This window comes from Diabrotica undecimpunctata, chromosome 4, assembly GCF_040954645.1.
Source record: "Diabrotica undecimpunctata isolate CICGRU chromosome 4, icDiaUnde3, whole genome shotgun sequence".
Lineage (NCBI taxonomy): Eukaryota > Metazoa > Arthropoda > Insecta > Coleoptera > Chrysomelidae > Diabrotica > Diabrotica undecimpunctata.
The window spans coordinates 32377158-32404279 of NC_092806.1; the positions used below are offsets into that span (position 1 = coordinate 32377158).

The window sequence follows — 27122 nt, forward strand, 5'->3', positions numbered from 1 at the left end:
CATTGAGTCTTTGAAGTCACGCTATGGACGGCAAGATACTGGCTTCATGAGCCAGAGCACACGAATTCGAAACTCAGCACCAACAACATTTTCATTTCTAAAAATGATAAGTACGAGCCGTCCACCATACTTCGGAGGGAACGTTAAGCCATCAGTCTCTCTGGGCTAGTGTGTGCATCGACACTAGTTACTTAAAATAGGATTAAAGATGTAAATGACGCCGGAACCTGTCCGAAAGAATCTCCAAAAATACCATACGATATTCATATTATTAGTCATGCCAGTTTTCTTCGATGCTTACTATTTATGATCTGTGGTAGTTCATTTACGATTTAAGGTTCCTTCACTTTTTTTTTCCTGAAGGTTCCTTCAATATAAGGTATGTGCAGGTAATATGGCCACCTTAAGAACTTTTGTCCGTATTTGTGACCAAATATAATTTTTTTAAAAAGTAACTATTATTACAGTTACATGGGTTATCTAAATATATATTTATTGTATAATTTTTCAAAAATTGATAAAAATATGATATTTATGACTTAATTAAAAAAATACTGCTATTGGCCATATTACCAACATGGTGTCGCTAATATGGCCACTCTACAGAAAGTAAATTTTTATATCTAATTATGAAGCTTAACACAAAATAGAATAAAATAGTTTCAGATTGTTTAACAGTTTTATTACATGTTAAGCAAATACAGTACAGAAACTTAATATTGTCTTATTTTTCACAATCAGGGCATAAGAACGTATAATTTTGTCTTTAGCTGTGAGACCCATGCACTCTTCGTGGATATAAGTGCTACATACGCTACACAGTCTCATATCTACCATCCTGTCTTCCTTGCATAATTTGCAAAACCAAGATTCTTGTTTTTTTGTTCCCTTTTTCTTAGCAGGCAAGGTCTTAAATTTGTTTTTTGGATTGGGTAATTTTCGTAGCATTGACGAGACTCTTTTACCATCTGTAGTATGCGTATTGGCTTCAATATTTTCTGAATCACTTTTTCCAATACATCTACCGAATAAATCTTTAGTAACAACTTGGGCTCGACTGTTGATAGCTCGTTTTCTAGGCTTTTTGTTATCGTTCTTTATTGCTGCATTTTCAGATGTTCCGAGCATAATTGTGAATGAAGTATTTTGGATGTTTGAGAAATCACTGTGATCGTCTTCTGAATCAATAACTTCATCACTGCTAGAATCATGCAAACTAAAGGATAAGTCAGAGTTGCTACTATCAGTGTCTAGAAATGGTTTTTCCGGGCGATTCTTCGGTTGAAAATCCAAAGTAGAGGGACGACAAGAGTTACTACTATCAGTGACCAGACATACTTCTTTTGAGTTATTTTTCGGTTGTAATCCCAAAGTAGAATGACAACGGTAATATTTTTGTTGAATGCCTGAAGTTGATGGCATGGATAAATCATCTGCTTTATTACAAGCGTTAGTTTCTGATAATGTGACATTCTCTTTATCTTCCTGATGTTGGTATGTGATAGTACTAGGGGCAAACGCTATCTCTGGGATAGCTTCTGGTTTGAATGGATAAATTCCCGTTGAAGAAAACTCCGATTTTATATTAGATGGTGTCATTGTTTTGTCCCAAACTGTAGAAAAAATTGCCCCAAATCTCTGTTTGGTAATAACACGATCGCTATGAATAGAATAATATTTCATAACTTCATCATCCCAGTAATATTCAAAGGCTCTAAATACAGCTTTGTCCATTGGTTGGAGCTCGTGAGTAGTATTACTAGGTAAACAGTATAGAGTAATTTCGTATCTTTCGGCAGTTTCTACAATAGTGTGATCCAAATGGCATCTTGCACCATCAAATATGATAATACATGGACGAGCAACCTTAAATTTTGAAAAGTGTTGAAGCCAAACTGAAAACGTTTCAATATTCATGCTACCTTTTGCAGTCATTTGAACAACAGCACATGGAGGTAGTGAGTCAACCCATTCTGGCTTACTACGTTTACCCTTAAAAAGTACCATTGGAGGGATTGCTGTACCGAGAGCATTACCACAAGAAACAATGGTAACACTTTCTCCATGTTCGTTTGCAACAACATGTACTCTTCTAGCCCCTTTTTGCGCCAAAACTTTCTGCTGGTGGTGAAGTGTTAACCTGCAACCTTTCTCGTCTACATTATATATCCGTTCGGGCTTATCAAGTATGTCCATTTCTCTTAAAATACCTTCCAGCTTAGTAAAATGATCTTTTACAATAAATTTATTAAGCTTTTGTGTCCTAGCCGGATTTAAGTTTTGTGCTTTCCTAGGTCTGATTTGAGGATTGTGCTTCATAAAACCACGTAGCCAATAACGACCAGCTATTCCTTTGCTTTCTTGAAAAGGATTTGGGATATTATTGAGTTCTGTAAACCGATATACACACTTACAAAGTACCCTTGCAGTAGGTGGATATCCAATTTGCGAAAGACGGATAATACGTTGAACTAATTCTGCTTCTTGGGCATTTGTAAGTATAATCTTTCGCCCTAGACAAGACTTTACTTGTTTTCCCTCTTCTAAATATCGTCAAAGTTTCCGCCTTGGGATGTGATATGTACGACTAGATGTGTTAACTGCGGTCCCATTTTCCACCGCTCTTAAAGCTGCTGACAAATTTTCTTCCGTCCAGTTGCCTCGTAGGCCCCTGCGCTGATACTGGGGCATTTTTTATTTCTGTAATAAAAGAAAGAATATCAATACATCAAACAAAATATGCATTGTAGAGTAATATGGCCACGTAAGATAAATATGGCCATGGCCATATAACCCTACTTTTCACCTAGCCATATTACTCAACACTGTATTTTGATATTTTGTCTAAGAAAAAATGTATGAAATCAAAATTTATACAATAAAATAAGAACATGTACATGATTTTGAAGGTATACGAAACATGTAAGTACAATTAATATATTAAAAACTTACCTATTAGATTCAGTTAAGATTTTTTTAAAAATTACGAATTAATAACCACTAACCAGCTTCTGCAATGACGAGTTTTCACAACAATGGTGTATGGTTCTGACGTATAGAGAATGTGGCACCATCTGTTTAACAATTTCGGCACTAAATGTGTATTACTATGCTAATATCAAGAGTTCTACCGTTTAAACATAAAAATAGTAAGAAATTTGTTGGATGGCCATATTACTGTACATGGCCATATTACCTACACCTACCTTATGTTGTTGTATTCGTAGTGCCTTCTCTGGTTTTTTGTTCTTTTTAAGTTTTGTGTTTAGTAACGAGTAGAAAAAATTATGAGCAGAGTGCACATCTGCTTCGGACTAGATTTGCTTCTGCAAGTGAGTTAGAGACAAGCAATGAAAAATAATGAAAGTACAAAGGAATAAAATAACATATAATGTAAGAGCTATATGTAGAAGAACTGTATTTTTTTCAATATTTTGTGTTGGTGTTTTTAATATTTTTCAAAACGTATTCTTAAAATAACTCAGATATTAACATAACGGCAGAGTGAAATTGTTTTACTTCAAACAGAGGTTATTTAACACAATCTGTTTTTTATCGTGTTAAAATGTTTGTTTACGTTAATAATAAAAATGTATTTTTAACATATTTTGAAACTGTTATCATATCATGTTCGTTAATGATTTGTGCACTTATGTAAACATGTTAATAAACCAACAAATATTCCACTGAGCAATATAAGCCTTATCAGATAGTTAAGTAATGTACTAAATATCTCGATTTTAAATCCATTTAGACCACAGAGAATTTTATTTCTAAAGTTTTGTTTTCTGCTGTACATCTGGTACAGATCCATAATTACAATCAATACAGGAGATTTCAACAATTATAAAAATGTATCATCTTATCAATACATTTTCTTCTAAATTTTGTAACGATTATGTTACTGTTCATTTTCAGTGTTGGCTAAAAATTTGCCACACTAATCAAATAAAACACAAATATAGGTAATGAAAATGACTATATCTAATTAATATTCCTAGGAAAAATAATAATAAAAATAATTAAAATAAAGTACAGAGATCGTGATATACAAATAAGGAGACAATGGAGAATGCAAAGTATCCAGATAATAGCTATTATTCTCTCTACTACTGGAGTCATTCCGAAGAACCTCCAAGAGAACATAGTACTACTGGGTCTTAGTGAAAATCTCTATAAGGGCACGTAAAAAGCGGTACTGCTCTTAACATCCAGATACGTAACATTTTTGGGAGATAATCCGGCGCACTAGGTTATCTAGGAAAAGATAATCCCACCAAAACCCAATCTTTTTGATCCCGTATGTATAGGGGCTGAGTGAATTTTTCCATTAAAGGCAGTGAGAAACGTACAACTTAAATCTAATAATAACACGGAAAGAGCCCCATCGGAACTTAATCCTTTTGATACCATCTTGGATAAGTGAATTTTCCCCTTAGAGGGAGTGAGAGCCGTGTAGGTTAAATCTGGATAGTAATAATAAATATGCATCTGGATGGGTATACCTCTGCATAGACGACATCACAATGAGCTAAATATGGCGTCGAACTACTGGTTGATATGAAAAATTAGCACATCTTACTGAAAGCTTCCGGGCGTTTGTTGAACCTGGTTGTAAAGACCGCCATGACTCACTAGGATTGATTATTCACCAAGAACTAGCCAATGAACTGGAACTTCTCCAAATTAACTATCTCCATTATTATCAATACTGCCTTGACAGAATGCTTGAAAACGGCAACTACAAGCTATACAGAGCTATACACAGTCCAACCACTGGTAAATAATAGATCTGATCTCATACTAGTTAATAAACTAACTAGACAAACAACACTAATTTATATGGCGATATCTAAAAATAATCTGCGAAATAAATACAATGAGAGGATCACCAAGTACAGATATATTACAAATAAGGAAACAATGAAGAAAGGAAAGTACCCAGACGATACCAACTATTCTCTTATACTATTATTATCTAATACTACTGGAGTTATTCTTAAGAATCTTTAAGAGACCATAAAACAGCTGGTTCTTAGTCAACATCTCTGTAAGACCATACATAAAGCGATACTGCTTTCAACATCCAGATGCGTAAGAAAATTTTGGGAGGTACCTACCACGTACCAGGTCACTAAGTGCTTGATTACCTGGAAATAACCTTACCAGAGCTCACTTCTTTTGATACCGTAGGTGTCTGGGATTAGTAACTTTTCTCTTTAAATGGAGTAAGAACCGTATGGTTTAAATATGGGTAATAATAATAATATTAGAATATAGGAATAATAGATCTTAATTGTAACATGTATTTTAAAAGTCCATGGTTTTACTTATTGATTCTAAACGGCAACGACTAAGACTAACGTTTGAAAGGAAATTCAATGTATACCATATAGACCTTTCCAGAATTCCAGAACTTGAATTTTTGCGCTCCACTTCTTATATTCTATCCATAATTTTGCCTATGTAAATCAGGATTTTCTTCTGAAGACGTTTTGTGGCATCTCAGCTTTTATCCAATATTTTAAAGTCAACCTATCTGCTATTATAGTAATATTTTAAATTTAATAATAAAATTAAAGGACATTCTATATTGTACAATCATGACAGTAAACCTCTCTAGCTAATAATTCCAGTGCAATTTCCATGAAATACATAGTCTTATAAAATGGTCTATTTACATTTACAGTAGAATTATTATTTAACAGAGAATTTTATTATAGTGATTGGGTTTTAAGGAATGTGCGATATTAACAAAACCAATCATATGCTCTTAACTAAAGTACAGCAATAAATTGAGAAGGGTGACTCATACAAGTAACAGAATCTACTAATTGTACGAGGGGCAAATAAAATACCCCGTTTACTAATAAGACAATCAAAATAATATGAGTTCATAACATTTTAACAGCTCATCTTACATTGCAGTTAATAATATGCGGTCCTTTACGGTGAGCCAGCTGTAGAGATAGTGCAAACACTCCTGACCACGGCGCAGTAGACGAAATTTGGATTAGTCCCCACTTCCAGGCGAAACGCACTGTACTGTATAATTCCACTTACAATAGAACCTTTCTGCCTTTACATGAATTTTGACTCCGCCTTCGCGTAGCTCCACGGTCAGGAGTGTTTGCACTATCTTTAACAATAGATGTATTCACGATGCGTTTTAGAAAATTAAAATTTGGTCAGCATAAATTATCTGAATTGCCTACATCGAAAATTGAATTTAATTGGGAAATTTATTTTAGAAATGAAAATAGATAGATAACAACCTTATTTTAAATAATTTGTTTAGATAATTAATTATCAAATAACAAATATACGGATTGTTCGTAAAAAGATTTTTATTCTAGTCGTAAATAGGCCTCTTCTAGTGTGATCGTTCAATAACATGTCTTTTATTCTTTGTAGATTGGACCAGAGAAAGGAGTGACTCATTTGGCCACCGCAGCCATAATCAACGCCCTGTGGGATCTGTGGGGTAAACTCGTAAAGAAACCAGTGTGGCAACTCTTGGCGGACATGGAACCAGAGCAACTAGTATCCTGTATCGATTTCAGATATCTCACAAACGTCGTGACTAAAGAAGAAGCCATTGAAATGCTCAGAAAGGGTAAAGCAGGTAGAGAAGAGAGAATAAATAAGTTGCTCGAAAAAGGTTATCCTTGTTACACAACTCAAGCAGGTATGTCTTTTGTCTAATAAACAAATATTTGTGAGATAAATGTTCATTTCTGCAATATATATCTCAGTTTAACTGATCTTCTTAAGAACTGAAATGAAATAAAACAAAATAGCTAATGTTATGTGAAATAAAAACAATGATTTCTATAAAAATTTGGTTTCCGAAGATGATTTAGTTAAGTTAATATCAACCGGTGATGAGTATATAAATCCGAGTGTAAACTATCGTTTCTCCATAAACAATAAAATATTAGATTTTATTATATTATTATTAGAATTTAGTCAGAAAAAGTTTTTCCGCATAATCTCAAGGATTACAACTCTTAAAAACAGGTCAAGTTAATCATTTTAATTTTCCAACTGATCCCTCTTAGTTTGAATTGAAATTCTGTTAGTAAAATTCTTTTACAAAATTTACAAAAAGAGTTTACAATTATTGTTAACACCTTATATACAAAATTTACACAATTTAGTCTAAAAATAAAATTTAAACAAACAGAAGCTCAACTTTTACCTCATTATGAAAAATTAACATTGAACTTTATGTATCACAATGATAAGAATGGTTAAACTTTAAGTTATATTGATAAATTATTGTCACCAAGTACGATATCAATGCATCCTAAATTGATTGGTCACAAATAATAATTAAGGATTTTAGATTAATAGGAAGTGCAATTAATGCTACGGAATACAAAATTACTGACAGAAAAAGCAGAAAATGGTTGGTGGAGACAATTTAAACTGTTAGAATTTGTGTTCGAATCAAACAGTGGGCACGATTAATCGGCACTTAAATGAGTGTTACGCGCTTTGCTACGTATGTCATTTTATAATCCACCATTAATATGAAACGGCAAAAGTTTCTTGATATTTAGATAGTTTTGCTTTCTAGGCATGCAAATAAACAAGACAAGAGGGGAACATTTTCTCGTATAAATCAAGTATAGATAACTGGTGAACCAATAGAAATAAAATCAGTTTAGAAAATCCTCATTAAAAACTACAACATTCTGCCTCTAAGTGTGGAGTTGTGCTGTAAGTACTACTAAGAATACAAAAAGTGGCTAGCACTTCATTCGAAGGAAGGAATGAAAAGATAAAACTCTTGACTCTTGAAGAGTTCTGTCTAAATTGTTCAAAGTATATGGAAAACATCTAGTCTTCTGGCAACCAAGATACGTGGAATGAAAAAAAAAATTTATAACGATTGGAAAACACCAAAAGAAGAGAAAAAATAAACCAAATTAGACTAAAGAAGAAAAAAAACAAAAAGAAATAAGACCAAATGGTGAGAGAAAAGTCTCTGATGGGCGGAATTGGAGCAAAATTGGAAAAAGAGACTAATCATTTACAAAATGCCTTCCAGGTAACTCGTTATTTCAAGGTAATAATTTAAATTTGAGGACCTCCCCAAAAAATTGCTGGAATCTTCTATCACTATAAAAATACAGGTCTCTGTCTTCTTATGTTTTATACTTGAACGTTTTTTCCACTAGCAACATATTTATACAAACAAAAGTACACTGCTAAGAAACCAATATCATAATTTTTTTAGCAATCAAAAATCACATATTTTGATCTCGATTCTAAAGCACCTAAGCAAAGACTTTGATTTAATAAATGAGTTAAACCGTGAAAAGAATCACATGTAAAGTTTGTTTCAGGTTGGTTGGGTTATTCAAACGAAAAAATTCAACAATTAGCACAAAAATACATGGATGCCGGATTCACAGCTTTCAAAGTAAAAGTAGGCAAGAATCTGAAAGACGATAGTAAAAGATTGGAATTTATAAGGAACATTATTGGATGGGAAAAAACTTTGGTAAGTATGGTATTCAATGAAAATTGAAAATCAAGTTAAGATTTATTTCAAGCGGTATTGTTGTGTATGTTTCTCCTATGTATATATCTCCGCTGTTAAGATTGGTCTGACACTAGTTACTATTCGGAGCAGTTGAATAGAAGTGGAAGCGAACCCATTACCTAACGTTTCTCAACCAAGACATTCCTGTCCTTCCTATGCTGTGCTTACCTCCAATCTTTTCCTGTATAATCACTTTTAACAGTTAATATTTATCTCTGCGTGTAACATGTCCCAGGTATTGTATTTTTGTCGTTTTAATAGTCAATAACGACGATTTTTTTGTTTTTTCATCCTGTCCAGTACTAGGTATTTGGTTTAGTTATTTTGTCCTTCCAGGAGATTTACAATACCCTTCGATATGCCACATCTCAAATGCCTCCAACTTACTCATGGATTGATTAATTAGAGTCCATGCCTCTACATCATACAACAAGGCTGAGAAAACATAACATTTAAGCATACGTACTTTGAATTTTAGGCTTAGGTTTCGAAAACACGGTATTTGTTTCACCTTGTTAACCGCATAGCGGGCTTTCTGTATTCTTATTTTTTATATGTGTTTAGTAAGTTGTCATAGGTTAGTCACTTAGGTTCCTATTTTATAAATTAGAAGTAAATGTAATATTATACAAATGACAATAATACATTTTGATTAACTAACCTAGACTGATTACTATTTTAATGGGAATAAGCCACAATTAAAGTTTAAAGTAAATTTATTGACGTTTCAATTCCACTCCGTAAACCCGAAGTGGAAATTGAGACGTCAATAAACTTATTTTAAACTGTAATTGTGGCTTATTCCCATTAAAATAGTAATCACTTCAAAATGCCACAAGAAAATAGCTTCAGAACAAAACTAACCTACATTTTTTTAAATTTTGAAATATAGATGGTCGACGCCAACCAAGTCTGGGAAGTACAGGAAGCCATCGACTGGATGAAAGAATTGGCCAAATACAAGCCACTCTGGATTGAAGAGCCCACATCACCCGATGACGTACTCGGTCACGCCGAAATCTCCAAAGCCCTCAAACCTCTTGGAATCAGCATCGCTTCTGGTGAAATGTGTTGTAACAGAGTATTATTCAAACAGTTCTTACAAACTGACGCCATCCAATATTGCCAGATCGATTCCGCTAGGATTGGTGGAATCAATGAGATTCTATCTGTATACTTGATGGCTCAAAAATTGGGAGGTTAGTATTAAATAAAATTATAATTTTACCAAGAGTTTTACCAGTTTGTTTTCAAAATACTTTCTCTCTCTTTAACAGTATTTGTCATTTTCCACGCCTCGATACTATACCACAGTGGAAAAGACGTAGTTCAGTTCAAATAGTTTTCTTTAATAAAATAATGTAACATTTGACGGTTTGTACCTAAAAGTATTCGTTTTATTTCAGTAAAAGTATGTCCTCACGCTGGCGGTGTTGGTCTCTGCGAAATGGTACAGCATTTACAAATGTGGGACTACGTCTCTCTGTCTGGAACCTCCGAAGGTAAATGGGTAGAATACGTCGATCAGCAGCACGAGCACTTTGTGCACCCAACCATAATTGAAAACGCCCATTATTTAGCTCCAAGGGTAAGTTAATATCTGTCCTTTTTTCAAAACCAACATACTCAAATCGTTACAGGCATATTATAAAAATCATGTGTATGGCTTAAAAATTCCAGTTTATCCAGAAAAAAAATTAAAATAGATAAAAGTGGCACTCTGATACAAATATTCCGTCAAAGTAAATATATTTCTCCAAATAAACTTCGGTATAACTGGTTGTATTGGTATTTGTTAATTGTATCATGTTATTTATTTTTATTTTGTTTTAGGCTCCCGGTTATAATACAGAACTAAAGAAGGAAGCACTTGAAGGCTACGTTTACCCTCACGGAAAAGAATGGGAAAGCATGTTTGCCAAAGGAATATTCAGTGATCCAAGAAAAGCAAAATAAATTAACAAGTACATTGTAACATATTACTCTTCTGTTTTTATGAAGAAATAAACTATAAATATTTTGTTGTTTTTTTATTGATATTTTATATGTAAAATATCAATTTTTTCCTATTGTCAAACCGTTGCAAATCATTTTAACAAGTTTAACCCTTAAGTACCATGGCCAAAAATAGTAACATTTGTACCATAGCAAATTTGACCCCCCATTGTTTTTTGTATCAAAAAATATTCTTTTTTTAACTTATTTTATTTTAAATTATTTTGTTTACAGCCACTTTTACATTTATATTAAAATAAACGAATTTGGTTAATTAGATATAACTTTATTTAAAAAAAACTTTTGTATTCAGTCAGATTAACATAGCTATGCACTTTCTCGAATTATAAGAAAAATAATAACAATGTGCAGTTTTTTTATATCCAATGGTGAAATCTAGGTATCATAGCTCCTACCTAAAATAAAAAAAATCGATTTAGATTTCGTATCTCAAAAATGACAAGCATGATTTTACCTTAATTTTCAACAAAGCTTATGCATAACGTCTGTATGCGGGAATGATTTTTGCAAATAAAATCTCGACATTTATCGCACGATGAGCTTTCTTTCTTATGGTTTTTGGAATATGGACACATTTTACACCTTTCACTCTTTTTTCGTCGTTGTGGCTCTGGATTTGCGGCAGGCATTGGTTCCTGAAGTCCGGAAACTTTAAAAATGGCACTACGAATTTCTCTCGGTAAACAAGTTTGCTGAGCTCTACGAGTTAAATGGGCCTTAATAAGTTCTTGAACTAAAGTGGTTAGAAACAATCTTCTTTCCATTATTTGATTTTGCTGAACTCCATTAAAAATTACGTTAGCATTTAATCCTGCAATGTCCAAAATGCGAAACCATATTACTTGAGGCCATCTACGAGTTCTTCTGCCAGTTTTATAGCATGCACATTTCTTATCCAATGAATCCACCCCACCTTTTGTCTCGTTGTAAAAATTTATAATCTATGGCTTTCCATTACCCATTGTATTGGAATGATGCATAGTTGACATTAACAACACTGCACGATTTTTCTTAAGAACAAAAGATATAAGGCTCTCGCTTCCTGTAAAACCAAATAAGGCAGAATTAGGGGGCCTGTTTTTTTGGGGTTGAAGTTCAGCAGGAACCTCTCTTTTATTTCTTTTTAGAGTTCCAGCATATGAAATTTTATGGCTTCTCAGTTCTTTTATGAGCTCAATGGACGAAAACCAATTATCTGCTGTTATGTTTCTATTTGTACCAGAAATTGGTGGAATAAGTGTCAAAACATCTAGAGTGGGGATGGATAACTTTTTTGGATTTGCTCTGCGTGTATCTTTTCCAGTATATATAAAACCATTTAGCAAATAATGTGTCTTAGAGTCTACTAAACACTGCATTTTCAGACCGTATTTGTCTGGCTTATTTTTGAGATACATCCTGAATTGGCACCTTCCTCTAAATGCAATAAGCATTTCATCTATTGTGAGATATTCGCCACAGCTATAATTGGACTGGCAATTAATTATAAACATATTAAAAATATTGGATATAGCTGCCAGTTTATCTCCGTGCGCAATACGTTCTTGTCTAGTAGCTGGGTCGTCAAAACAAAGGCTTCCAAGCAAAAAATAAAATCGGTTTAGTGACATGGTTGCTCGAAATATATCACGGCCAGTACCATTCGTAGCAAATAAAGACCTTAAATCTTCATTATTGGATTTAAATACCCCAGCTAAATATAATAAGCATAAGAAGGCCTTTAATTCAATTATGTCAAGATGATTGGTATATTGACACGATAAATTGTGTAAATTATATTTAGAAGCCTTATTAGTTATTCGTTCATTGGTTTTCTCAAGAATTTCTTGCAATATATCGTGGCTAATAATACATTCCCAAGCATCAACTGGTTTCTCTGGCATACTAGCTCGAGCTTTTCCAATAATACCAGGTAAATGACTAATTAAATTATGCTTACGTGTACGAGAAAAGGTGGGAGAAGTTTTAGACCACTTGTACCTATTTTTGCCATAAAACACATCCCTTGAGTCAGCCATATCACTTTCTTCACCCGAATATTCACTACCAGTTTCGGAATTATTAATTTGCCAATTTTTTTCGTCATCATCGTCCCATTCCTCTTCACTGTCTGTTTCGTGATCACTGTGTTCACTAGCCTGGTCTAAAAACTCACTGTCACTATCTAGTCCATTGTCCATAATTTTTTGTCCCTCCTCTTCAAGTTCTTTCTGTGTCAGAGGACGTTTATTGCGACTACACCCCGCCATTTCAAATTACTCGTTAATTGCACTAGAAACACTTATACCATAAATGGGTCAAAATTGACCCTATGCCTGCCTAACTCTGCAGTAGTAACAGATAAACTAACGGAATTTTCGTAGATCGATAAATCACCTACCGGTCGAAGATTAGCAGAAAGCGCGCAATGCTCAATCTATGTTTCGGTAGCGAAACTTGGCATTAAAAACACGGGGGGTCAATTTTGACCCCGCCATGGTACTTAAGGGTTAAACTTGTTGACTGTAACACAGTTGTTTTCTATTTCCTGGTATTCCCTCAAGTACATTGGGCCTATACTTTGTAGCGAAAAACATGGTTGATGGTTTGCCTTTCTGTCTTCGAGTTTGCGTTTAGCTTACACCACCTAATAAGGTGCAAGTAAAGCAAAACATGTCATAGTCTGATCTGAGCACGAACCTTTATGCATAATTTTAGATGTGCATTGTGCATATTTTTGCTACTTATTTCCGGAAAATTTCCATATTTGTTGCAACCAGCTTTTCAATCCAACTCCGCTGAGGTCTTATTCTATTGCGCCAAACATTCCTTTGTTGCCTCCTAAAAATATTCTTTTAAACTCATTTATTATATGCCATCCCCGCTAAGCGCCACAGCCATCTTTCTCTTGGCCTACAACAGCTCAAATAATGAGTCTCCATCTCCAATTCTCTTTATTTGTTCTTTATTTCCACGCTCCAAGACTAATTTTGACAATTCTAAAAGATCAAATTCTTCTTCTTTCTCTTCTTATATCAGACCTTAGTTCTTGTCTCATCTTAAGGTTGCAGCCATATTTGTGACGTTGACTGCCAGCTACTACATTTTAAACATATACGTATATATTAACATAGACTAAACAGTCTGTAGAGCTAAGTGACGACACCATATTTTTTTTTCGTTGTTGGTTGTGTCTCTGTCTTACATCATATAAGTATAGCAGCGTCTCTGTTTGTTGGGGGAGTGAGAGAGTGAAGAGTTCCAATATGCTAGAGAGAGATATAGAAAACAATCGCAAGAGATCATGTCGTCAGTACGCGCAACCGGCATGCGCGTACTGGGTCTATGTTAATATATAAAGGGTGTTTTTTTAGAGGTATAACACTTTGAAAGTTTTGTTTCCTTCAATAAATCAATTGTGGCACGAGCTGTGTGACATGTTGCACCATCTTATTGAAACGACAGCTCTTGCACATCATGGATGTTCAATTGGAGAATGAAAAAGGCAGTAATCATGGCTCTATAGGGTCACCAATGACTGTAACGTTCTGGACAGCATCGTTTTGAAGAAGTAACAACATTCGTTTATGAAAATTGGAATCAACGGCAATCTTGTTTTGGACCCACTCACCGAATCTACGCCCTGCTAGTACCTAATAATGTACCTTCAATTCTTACGTGATTGAATGAGTTGGATTTTGTAAGCACGCAAAGCAAGATCTTTTCGCAAAATCTTCCATAAAGTGGATGGACATGTATCCAACGGCTGTGCACGATGGCAGACAGACTGAATCGGGTCTTCCTGTATGCTACGCTCTACACCAGCAAGAACTTCTTCTGTATGCACTGTACGTCGTGTCTGTATATGACCATTTAGTGTAAACGTGATGCAAAAACGTTTCATGGTTAATCGAATTACTTGCTTTGATAGACTATTACGTTGACCATAAAATGGACGTAGTGCGCGATAAGTAGGTATTACAAACTAAACTACAATTTTCAAAATAAATTTGTACAATTTGGAAGCGTTGTTTGGGCGTCAAGTCTATTCATGCTGAAATGCCAAACGGAACTTAAAATATATCACTTGACAGCTTTCAATTTGGGCGGCAGTTAAAACAGTTTTACCAATTTACATTTCTATACTTCTAAAAAACACCCTTTATATCTATGATTTTAAAGGGTCTTTCTAGTGGTCTGGTGTCTGATGGTCTTAAATCTCTTATTATTCTGGCTGGTCTCACACTATTTATTTATATAACATGCTTCTCTATCGTCCCATATCGTATCCCATATCATGTATTTTCCAGAGATCTCTTATTCAGTTATTTGATAATCTCTTAATTTTTTTCTAACAATTGGTCTCAAAGCTCTGACTTTTGATATATGTATTATTTTTGTTTTTGCTATGTCTGCTCTTGTATCTATTCCATACGTCGTTATTGGTCTTATGCATAATTTATATAAACGTACTTTCCCATTTAATCGCATATTAACCAGCTTACGTAAGCTGTTATATTTGCTTGTTTTCTAACACTCTCTGTAGAGTTTCCATAGCTGCATACTTCTACTCCCAGATTCTCGAATCTCGAGATTTGTTCGATTATTTCATCGTTAATTTATATTTTGAACCATTTGGGTTCTCTTGAGATTCTAAGATTATATGATCCTCAGTATTTTCTAGCTGATTTAGAGCGTTATCCAGGGTGCACCACGTGGAATAGAAGTAGCTTTATACCATATGGTAACAGTAAGCTCTGCTGAAGTTTCCTTAATGTGCTGTAGGACCCTGATTAACGTAATTGAACCCTATTTTGGCAGATACAGAATTCGCGTCCAGGGTCGTATCTGCTCATTCCCTTTATACCTTTATTTGCACTCACTCATTCTGAGTCCTCCTCTGGGTAACCTCTTCTCTCCGATTCCATTTTATTCCCACGAATTGGGACAAAATGGTGTCACTTTTCCTCCATGAATCAGTTAAAATGCGGCTGCCTGGTAAATTACCAATCGAGCATGTGCATTTTATATTTGCATAATGTATATGTGTTAATTACAATATATGTGTTAATATTTAAATATTGTGTTTATATGGGATTAAGCCACAAATTGATTGTAATGAAAATGATAGTTTTAACTAATATTTGACGTTTCGATTTCCACTCCGGAGATAGTTTACGATTATTTAGGAATTATGTGAAAAAGTATAACTGCCAAAGCTGTTATAGGTGTTATGTCTTACTTGTTATGGAAGATTTCAAAGCAAATATTATTTTTAAACAAAATTGAAAACCCACAGTATGGTGGAGATATGTAGATGAGGATGGCCTCATGGATCAGAGTTGTTGGAGGCATTCCTGAATAACATAAGTGATAAAGAAGGGACAATAACATTTACCACGGAAAAGCAATATAATAACACATTACATGTATTCGTGTATTATCGTGTATTAAACGTGTATTAAAAATAGAGAATTTGATACATCTCAAATATGTAAACACGCATGGGAAAATGAACATAGAGTTCAGTGGAAAGATTCAAGTATAGTCTTAAAAGAAACAGATGGTAAAATGAGAGAAATCAAAGAAACGGCTCTAATTATGTTAAATGAACTTCCTCGGCAGAATGCAGTGGGATCTGGTTACCCATATTAAAAGAGGAAATCAATAAAAAGAAAAATCACTATTGGTAAGTCAATAACATATCGATAATACTTGATTTATATTTTAAAATAACACATGTAAAATCAGAGTTTGGTGTTAACATTGAGAGTAAACGAAATGTAAGACCAAAAACTTACCCTGTCGGGATAGTATCATGAGGTTTTTTTCTTGGTTTTTTCCTCATGATTTACTATAGGATCACTAATAGGCGAACTTTACTGTTATACTGTCAATTACAATAACAGTCCAACGTCCAGGAGATCGAACACTTTATTTTTCTCAGTAAGCCAGTACGTGGGCTCTCTTGTTAAACAATACTTGACATTTTTATCCATCCTGGCCATAAATAGTTGTCTAGCGTTTGGTAATCAGTCGTGATCTCCCAGGAGTGTATTACTTAATTGACATTGAAGATTGTTTTTATTTTATATACGAAAACTTTAGATCATGAATTGTTGATCTGCACTACTCAACAATTGAAGTGGATAATTTTAAAATTCCTAAAATTAACGTATAAAACTATTTTTAAAATAATTGCCAATCTTTATTGCCAATATTTTTTGCTTGTGGTTTTTTTCTCCCTATTCTTATCGGCCCTTATCTCGTACAAAGAGAGACATGTTGTTCCAAACATGAATATATCATTCGTATAAAAGTGCTTGTATTGGCTTTACCAGTTGTCAATAAGTCAAGAAATCTATTTATCACAAAAACATTATGCCGCAAAGACGTTTAGAACTAGTGCAGCTCGAGCAATTAGTTCGTTGGATCCAACAAGGCATAACTCAACAAGAGGTTGATATTAGGCTAAATGTGTCGCAAAGTGTGATAACTCGTGAATGGAATCGGTATGTAGCAACTGGATCTGCAACATACAGGCATGGAGGAGGAAGAGAACAATCTACAACTCGTTGGAAAGACCGTTTTGTAGTTCTGACGGCAAGAAGAAACCCAACATTCACGGCTTCCAGAATTAACAGTATCTTCAGGCATGCTACTGGACGAGCGATTTCCAGTCAAACTGTCAGAAGACGGTTACATGCATCCAATTTAAGGGCTGGATGGCGCGCTACCCATCCACGACTAACTAGGGAGCAGCGTGCATGCAGATAGCGCCCTGGGCGATGGAACACTATCAGTAGAATTTCGAAAATTTGAGGAACTGTCTCTTTACTGACGAGTCCAGATTTCGTTTGTATGCGAATGATGGCCGAATATTGGTGTGGAGGGAAAGAGGACAGCGTTACAATGAAAATCTGAGAGTCCCAACCACTCTTTTTGAAGGTGGATCCGTTTGCGTGTGGGAAGGCATATGTTTTGACGGTCGCACGGATTTGGTCGTCTTAATTAATGAGACAATGACTGCTACACGATATCGAGACAGAATCATAGTACTAATAGTTGTTCCATTTTTTGGTGCAATAGGCAAACAATTTGTTCTGATTGATGATAATGCTCACCCTCACCGTGCGAGAATTGTCAACGAGTGTATAGAAGCTCATGGTATTACAAGAATGGAGTGGCCACCGTGTTCACCTGATATGAATTGCATTGAACATATTTGGGTCGAAATGTCTAGGCAACCAAACAGGCTTCTTCAACCGCCCCAAACCTTAGATCAGTTGGCCAATACATTACGCGCGATTTGGGAACGTATACCGCAGCAGTTCATCAATAATTTAATAAGAGGTCTTCCAAATAGAGTTAGAGCACTAAGGCGGCACAGAGGTGGACCCACACACTATTAATTTTTCTTTTCGGGATATTAGAAATTGAGTAGGGATAGGAATTTTAGGTTGTTAATTTTACAATTTTTGTTTACTTTCTATTTTTTTTTCTTAAAGAATTTCTTTCTTTCGGTTTATCTGTATGAAAATACGAAGTAAAAATAAATCTTTATTTATATCACTCCATTTTTCTATTTGACCTTATGAACAAAAAATAAAATACACATTTTCATAATATCCACTTCAATTGTTGAGAAGTGTATTTGACGAGGACATTAATAAAAAAATACCTTTTTATATAAAACATTTTGATTTTTAATATTACAGAAAGTATTATTTATCTATTATACATAATTTTAGAATTCTGTTTAATTTTTCAAATAAAAAACATTTTGATTCTTACACGTATAAAATAAAATCAATATTCTAAGAAACCTAAGAATTCTTTTTAAACTTAAACATATCCAATTTAATTTGTTTTCCTTTCTGTTTTTCGGTGTCAGGGTTATCAAGTTTTCTTTTTTCTCCACTCTAAAAAAGAAGCTAGTAGTGTTTATTGCAAAATAATACATGTATTAAATAGTTACCTCTGCATTTTTATTTCTATTCTCTTTGGTTTTTACTTTATACTCAATACCGGCAAATTTGTCAGTCAAGCTAAGGGGGTTGTTAGTTTTCTCTTTCTGGGCTTTTAAACGTTTCAAGAATGGATTTGCATTTGCTTCCATCTGTGCTACTTTCTACAAGAAATATAAAATGTGCATACATTTTAAAAGAATCATAAAAATAAATTACAGCACAATCCTAAACCAAAACAATCGCTAATTATGCTGAAATTTTCGGTAAATCGAGACAATGAAACAGAGGCAAACGCAACTCTGTCTAAATAGCATATACTTTGTCTAACTAACCCGTCGCAGATACGCCATTAACATATTTGTAATAAATAAAAATGATATTAGGTATCGATAAATTGAGAAAAATATTCATTTTTTTTTAATTACAAGGCATATAGCATATTAAAACGTAGTTTTTACTTCCAAACAACTTTTCATAATAATAATCTTCGATATTGTAAAATATTAATGTTCTCTTTTTTTCCTTTGGTGCTAGCTATGCCGATACCTTTCTACCTTTATTTTACTATTAACTCGCATTAACCTTTTTCTTGTTGTTTGAAACGTTCTAAACGTTTGGTATTCCTTTCCTCAGGTAGCTTAGCTTCCTCCGTGGATGTGTTGGTTGTTGCTCTGGAAACCTCAGAGTCTTCTAACATTATTGCCACAAATTGGTCGCATTGCTCCTATAGTGATCGTTTCCCAAAACATGCTCCTTTTCTAACTTGGCTGCACCGTACTGAAAACGACCAATAGTCAGAAATACGTATATACGGTTGCCTTCCATTTTGTACACATATTTTATTATATTTTTTTCCTTTGCTGCGAGCTATGCCGATACCTTCTACCTTATATTGAGCATACACGAAAATATCTACATAAGAGGGTTGTTGCACACAAACATAGTGTACAAACCAATAAATTAAACCCTACAGTATTAGCTAAACATTCTGTGGAAAATAGTCATTCTTATGAATTTGAAAATGTACACATTTTAGAAAAAGAACAGAACTACAACAGAAGATATATATTGCAGATGATTCACATAAAAAAAGATCAAAAATACATCAATAATAAAATCGATATAAAAGATCTCTCCAATATATATCACGACTTAATAAATTGAGTTGTTCCTAAATTCACCATTGGCATATATTTTAAATATGAGCCTCAACCGGTCTTGTTTTAAGTGTCAGCCATTTGATTTTAGCGAAAATATCACTTTTGCATTCTATCGCAAACTAACAAACAGTGCAGACCTAAATGTAAATTGTATTATGTAATGTTTATATACTTAAAGTGCTTATTGAAAATGGCAAATAGCCGAAACGTTTAAGCAATAATTAAGTGTTTTATTTATAACATAATTAGCTTCATTTTTCTACTTGACAGTCGTGAATATTGATTTCAACCTAGGTGAAGGTAAAAATCTGTTACAAATTGTTAACTACAATACACCGTGCCCACATGGCAATAATGAATTCGTTTACGAAGTCCAGTATGGACTAAAGATTAAAATTATCATTGGTGTAAAGCCTTGACCTTTCTAAGTCTTCTTTGGTAATCTGTCCTATTAATAGACAAACGTTACTAGCTAGTCGCACAGTTTTACCAAAGAATATAGACGCATATAGAAGTACAGTTCAAATGGGCGATTTGGTAACAGTTATTATACTTCAAAACAATCATTAAGAGGGCGACTGCCTAAACTCAAACCGTGGCCGTCGGCTTAAAACCATCATGAAAGATATAGTTAGGGGGAAGTGGGAAAGGAGTACGAACGAAGCTATTTATTTAACTTGTGCATCCACGCTTAATCAAATTTGGACGCCATTGATTTGCAAACTGTCTTTTTTTTGTTTTTTACGCAATAAAATCTTTATTTTTAATATACTAAATTGTTAAAGTTTTAATTTTAAACCTTAAAAAGGTATGAAATTTACAATATTCAAAGTATTTATTTTTTTTTATTACATGTAAATAAAATTTTATAACTTTGAATTAAAAATAAGTTTGTTCCAACACTACGAAAAACCGTCATGTAACTTTTTATTATACTGTTTTCCTGCCCAAAAATTTACGAAACATTATAAAAAATTTAGCCCCTTTAGACGGATGCTCATGGTTTCTTCATCAAGCTCTTTCTCAGGGACGCGAGTGAGGACCATGGGGCGCATGGGCATATTATTTGGATCAATTATATTTAAGTTTGGTTCCTCTCACAGGCCCTCAATAGTCTTTACCACTTCAATCGTCCATTTTTTTGTATACTCGTTAACACAGTTTCTCCACAGGGTCCCTTCGCTAAACGATGTTTTATGGAACTGCAGAAGTTCATTTTGACCTCCGATAGGAGCCTCATCAAGTGCTTGCTCCAGTTTGTTAATGATCAAATTTGCTTGAGGCCGATCTAGTTGAGTATCAGGATGGTGTCTGTGTGCTACCACCATTCTGAATATTTTTATCATGATGCTTTATGATCTAGTCTTCTCGTTAGAGCCCCTTGGTTTCTTAGCAACTCTGTTACGAGGGGGTGATGGTATTCTCCCTAGGTCTCTTTTTATCCTCGGGTGTTGCTGATTTGGTTTTTTTGGGATTTGCTATGGTCTATGTCCCAGCAGCCATTTTTGCCTTTTTTCTCATCTTCCTTTGTTGAGCTCTAGTGAGGCGTTATTTGAGACACTTATTTATTTTTTTAATTTAAAAATCCGAAATTATACTTCACAATTTCGAATTTTCAAATTGTAAAAAATAATTCTTTGGTGTATGTGCTAAAAAGCAATTCTAGCGTACTAACAAGATCAGGAATTGTTTTTTGATCGGAACACCTTACAATTTTTTGAGCTTTCTCTACAAGGGATTGACTTTTAATTAATTATATTTATAGTTTATAAGAAGAGAGTTTTAATTATATTATTTGTAGATTTGTACACATTTAATTTAAAAATTTAAATCATAATATTTTTTCTAAAAAGATTCATTTATTAAGTTAAAATAATATTTTATTTTCTTCAAAAAATTTTATAAAACGCAAAAATTTAATGTTATTCTACAAGCACGCGTCATCTACATATAAAAATATCTAAAGTTGCATTTGTTGCCGCACTCTTTCTTATTTTAGAAGGAGTAAAAGCGCTGACATGACCGCTCCCTACTGGTACAAATAAGGAACTAAAATCATGACCAACTTCTGATTGTTTAGTGTATAACCTTTGCCGACACTAAAAAAATGACAGTGAAAGATTCTTCTATATGCGTCTATATTCTTTGGTTTTACTAGAATCCTCATCTCCATTCTTCAATCTACGATTTGGCCTACCTCAATGTCTACTTCCCCCGGATTGTGGCGTATGCATCCCATGATTGTGTTATATGTCCTTTTCATTTCATTCTTCCATTTCCACTGATACTATCAAATATTCCTACCAGAATCCTTTGTTTAAAAAGTTTCTGCTTTAGAGAAGGCCTGTGTTTCGGAACGGATGTCAGCATTGGTAAAATATTATATATTCTGTATATTGTTATTTTTGTTTTTTCGCTAAATGCCTTTTAATCGTCTATTCAATTCAAGGTAGCACTTATTTGATAGAATTATCCCCCTGTTTATTTCGTCTATGAAATAGTTTTTATTGACCAAAAATGAGTCGAAATATGTAAATTTATCTACTAACTCAATGATAGAAGTACCGACGGTGAAATTATGACCAATATTTCTGGCTCATTGTTGGATTGTCTACATTTCTTCTAAAATACGTTTATAACTGACAGTTAAGTCTAGACCAATTGCGGAAGCTATAATTTACGAAAATATATTAAAAGTCATCTCCCTCTTTTGTCTAATTTGACGTCTCTTATTGCTTTCTCCAAAACTATGTTATAAAGAAGTTATGCCAAAGCATCTTCGAACTCGGAAGATAGGTACTTAGTTTAAATTAAAAAGACAAATTTTTGAATGTCACTAAATAATGGTACTATACAATTTTTTATCAATAAATACCTGAGTATCCACAACGGTTTCATTGAAGGTACTATCGAAGGTACTGTTCGTTAAACTTGTTTCGGTTTGAGGGGTTTGCACATCCTAAAACCAATTCAAAAGAAAATAATATTATATAATCTATTATATTTTTGTTAATTATATAATGAATTCAATAAATATTGGGAAATATTAAAAAAAAAGATGTCAGTATACCTATAATACAACATAACAAGAAAGCATAACAAAAAGAATAATGAAGGGAAAGATAAATCTATTAATTGAGCTCAAATATGTTATTAGAACGTTACGATACGATAAGATACTAACATCTCGGGCAGTATCATGGTGTAAGCTCAATTTCTTCGATTAATATATAAGTAATTTTTATTTTAAAAGTTTGTTAAACATCATCTTCATTACGATACGGAATAATTGTCCATAATATTATGAAATGAAAGATTGATTCATTGTCCCCAATTAAGATTGATCAGTACAAGAAAAAGATACATTCTACCAACAATTGGAAGAGACACTATTAAAAATAGGCAATCAGCGAGAAATAATAATGATGGGCGATTTGAACGCAAAAACTGGAAGATGACAAAATAATCCAGTAATAGGTAACTTCGGCGAAGAAGTGACAAATTATAATGGAAATAAATTTATAAACCTATGTACATAATTTGACTTGAAAATCAGGAATGGATTCTATCCGCACAAAAATATACATAAATATACTTGGCATCAATAAACAAGACAATTAAAATCAGTAATTAACTTTATTATAGTTACAGATATCTGAAGTAAACATACAAGAAACCACCCGGAATATACATGGGTATAGAATGTGGATCGAATCATTACTTACTGAAATCTCTAGCTCAAATTTCCTATAAACATAAAAATAATTAAATCTCAACCGAAAATTACAAAACAACTGAGAGAGAAAAAAAGTTGAATATAAACGGCCTTTACGATGACAGCACACCAAAACTATACCATAACAGATTAGACAAGGGACTTAATTGTGCATACGTACACCACAGCACAAATATGTTTAATGCCCACATATTCAAATCACTAAAGGGAGCTACATATGAACCCTTGGGAAAGAGTTTATCACAAGAGTGATAAACTCGATCAACAGAAACAGATAAAGCAAGGAGTGAATCACAAATGGCTTATCTGCAAGAAGTAGACGATAAAGACCAACATCGTAATCAACAAAGAAGTTTTAAAAGAATGGTTACAAGATATAAAACCAAACATGGGAACGAAAATGCGAGGAAGTGGACTCATGTCTAGGTGGAAGCAAGTCTTCAGAGGCTTGGAGATTGGAACAAAATCTAAGGACGGAGGACATAAATACAACAAACCAACATCAATGTATTTAAAAGTCACTAGGCAAAAGAACTACAAGAGTCCAGACCTGAATATCTCAAACAAACAGCCAGAAGATACCTTAGTCATGGACCAGAAATTAACATCGGAGACGACCATTGCAACATTTTACGGCAAGTAATTTACAAGCAAATGCAACCAGCACTGCACGCTTTACATAATAATAACGCTATCATAAAGATGGAGCACCAGCTCACAATATTCGAGGAGTCGGCACACTGTTTGATGAAATATTTAGCGATAGATGGATAATTACGGATAAGATCCGTTTTTCTGGTCACCAAGATCCAGTTGTCACCGTTAGATTACTATTTTTGGAGATATATTCAAAAATAAGGTTTTCTCTGAACCCTGTCACTATTAAGGAAGCTATAATAAATAAAGTCCTTCAAGTCCTTAACGAAATAGATAAAGAATCAATATCAAGAGCTACTAATGAAAATCTTATTAAAAGAGTTCAGAAATGATTGGATGTTGATGGGTAACATTTTGAACATTTATTACGTTAATAAGCTAGTGCCTACTTTGATAGCATCTATTTAATTGTTCAATGTTTAACTTACAATATGAAAGTTGTTAATTAATACAACATAGTCTACGAAAAAAAAATTTTTTTGTGGCCAAAATTTACAAAGTTAATTTATTTCAAAACTGCCAAAGATATGTATAGGGAATACTAATACAAATCGATAGTGAAAAACATATTTTTCTAAAATAATGAATCACATATAGGGTGTCCCATTTGAAAAAAAGGAATTAGGAGAAAATTTAGGATGCCGATTTTATGCTAATTATGACAGCACCCTGTATAATGAAAAAGGCAACTTTACACTGTAAACGATAATGCTGTATCTGGTTAATAAGTTCCTAAGGAATTTAAACTTTTATTCAAATTACATTAGAGGATATTGAACTTTATATACATGGTAGAAAAGTGTAATTTTCATATAAAAACCATTATAACTCAAAAATGGTTCAAAATAGGTATAGAAAAGTATTAACAAAAAATTTTCAGAATAACGTGAATATTTCTAAAATTAAAAAACATACAGGGTGTCCTATTAAAAAAAAACGAAGTTACAAGCAACTTATAACCGGAAGTATCAAATAGATGAAAATATTTCATTAAACAGTTCACTCTTCAAAACCCCTTCATTCCAATTTTCATAATTCAGTTACCTTTAGTTCTCGAGATATTTCTAATTGGCCGTTTATCTGCGGCACTCTGTATAATATAATTTTTTTATACAATCAAACAGGAGTAGTAAAAGGGGTCAAGCAGGGACATACTATCACCACAATTGTTTAATGAATACTTGCAACTAATATTTCGGGAAGCAATATGGGAAAGAACTGAAGGTGTAAGAATTGAAGGAACATCGTTAATAACATAAGATTTGCAGACGATACAGCAATTATGGCAGATAATATAGAATTCTTACAAGTCTTTTTGGAGAAGATTAACAATAAAAGCAAGAAATTAAGACTGATAATGATTATAAATAAAACCAAATATTTGGTTGATCTCAAAAACCCCTATCGACAACGAACAATTGACACTGGAAGATAAACAGCTAAAGTGAGTCGAAAAGAATAAATACCTAGGAGCAATCATTAAGTCCCAATTAGACCAAGATGAGTAGATAAAAGTCAGAACAGAAATAGTCCGAAAAGGATTTGCAAAATACAACTGAATATTCATAAATAAGAAATTAAATTTGCCTATTACACTGCGGTTCGTAGAATGTTATGTTTGGTCACAGCTGCTATATGGGATAGAAACCTTGAAATCCCAATCCGTGAAAAAATTGGAAGCCTCTACGGCTTCCAATTTTTATCGTCTGTAGACGATACGTCTACAGACGTATTCTTAAAAATCTTTAGACGGATAAAATCACAAATGAAGTATTAAGATGCATTAGATATAATAGAAAACTTCTGAAATCAGTTAAAATAAGAAAAACATCATACCACAGGGCACATACTTCGAAATGATAAATACTCTCTCTTACATACAATCATGCAAGAAGGAACAGATCGAAGGAAAGGCGTGGGAAGAAAAAGGAAATTTTGTCTGAGTAATATCAGAGATTGGACTAACCTCAATGTAGAACAGATATTTCACGTTGCAAAAGATAGGGAATCGTTCGCCAACCTTCGTAAGATAATACGAGAAGAAATTTATTATAACCATTTTTATTCATATTAAGATGTGTATCATAAATAATGGTTTATCTACTTACTGAAGCTTGTGACGTTTCACTAATGTCCGGAGTATCAGGCACCTAAAACATGCAAACGGTACATAAAACATATAAATTAAAGAATATCTGAAATTGTTTACCTCTTCTGATTTATTAGTTTTCATTTTCGGAGTACGCTTATGTAAATTTAAACTTAATTTTTTATATCCTGGTTTCACGATTGGTGTTTCCGATTTTTCCACGGAAGGTGTTTCTAGCTTTTTTTCAGTCTCCTAAAACAGTACATTATTAAATTAACACAATCGATATGAAAATTTACCACGAGAAATTACATTAAATAAAAATAATAGCATCTTCACTTTTTTTAGTAGCAGTTTTTATATATTTATTTCACGGATTTTGTCCAATGAGTGAAATTATACTGGATGTTCATATCTGTCAGATAAAGGCAAGTTACAATTTTAAAGACGGACACATGCTTTTTTATTCAGTATCTAGACTATTTCATGTTTTCTAATATTCTTTAGATTTGCTTATCACTACGAGTGAGATTAATTAATATTATGAAGAATTTTTTGTATACATTGTAGCATTTTTAAATTCCTTGGTATATATTGAAATCCCCTCGTATATGTATTAAAACACAGAAGAATAATTTCGGTGTATTTCTATTTCCTTTCGTATATGTTAAAACACCGAAATATTCTTTCAATTCCTCTTTGCGTCGCCGAGTCGATAATAAACAATTTTAAAGTTTGAAAAAGACAGCAAAGATTTGATTTCACGTTCAAAGCGTCTATGTATCTGTTAATACGTATTTCGACTTAATAAGTCTCATCAGAACAGTTATTCATAGCCGTTCTAGTTTATGAACGGCTATGAATAACTGTTCTGATGAGACTTATTAAGTCGAAATACGTATCAACAGATACATAGACGCTTTGAACGTGAAATCAAATCTTTGCTGTCTTTTTCATTTTA

General features: G+C 33.4%; 2 protein-coding genes across 2 annotated transcripts in view; one reads left to right on the forward strand and one right to left on the reverse strand.

Annotated features, from left to right (window-relative positions):
• The window catches only part of LOC140439413 (mitochondrial enolase superfamily member 1-like), a 44417-nt gene extending 33846 nt beyond the window's left edge, over nucleotides 1-10571 (forward strand). The window contains exons 4-8 of the mRNA XM_072529300.1: nucleotides 6415-6688; nucleotides 8355-8512; nucleotides 9447-9753; nucleotides 9961-10142; nucleotides 10388-10571. Coding sequence (XP_072385401.1) covers nucleotides 6415-6688; nucleotides 8355-8512; nucleotides 9447-9753; nucleotides 9961-10142; nucleotides 10388-10510 — 1044 coding nt within the window. The 3' untranslated portion in view covers nucleotides 10511-10571. The remainder of the gene's footprint in view (nucleotides 1-6414; nucleotides 6689-8354; nucleotides 8513-9446; nucleotides 9754-9960; nucleotides 10143-10387) is intronic.
• Nucleotides 10572-18231: 7660 nt separating this feature from the next.
• Ctf4 (Chromosome transmission fidelity 4) overlaps nucleotides 18232-27122 on the reverse strand; it is a 32098-nt gene continuing 23207 nt past the window's right edge. The window contains exons 11-15 of the mRNA XM_072529303.1: nucleotides 26282-26413; nucleotides 26181-26222; nucleotides 22555-22638; nucleotides 18528-18680; nucleotides 18232-18471 (exon numbers count right to left, since the gene is read on the reverse strand). Coding sequence (XP_072385404.1) covers nucleotides 18376-18471; nucleotides 18528-18680; nucleotides 22555-22638; nucleotides 26181-26222; nucleotides 26282-26413 — 507 coding nt within the window. The 3' untranslated portion in view covers nucleotides 18232-18375. The remainder of the gene's footprint in view (nucleotides 18472-18527; nucleotides 18681-22554; nucleotides 22639-26180; nucleotides 26223-26281; nucleotides 26414-27122) is intronic.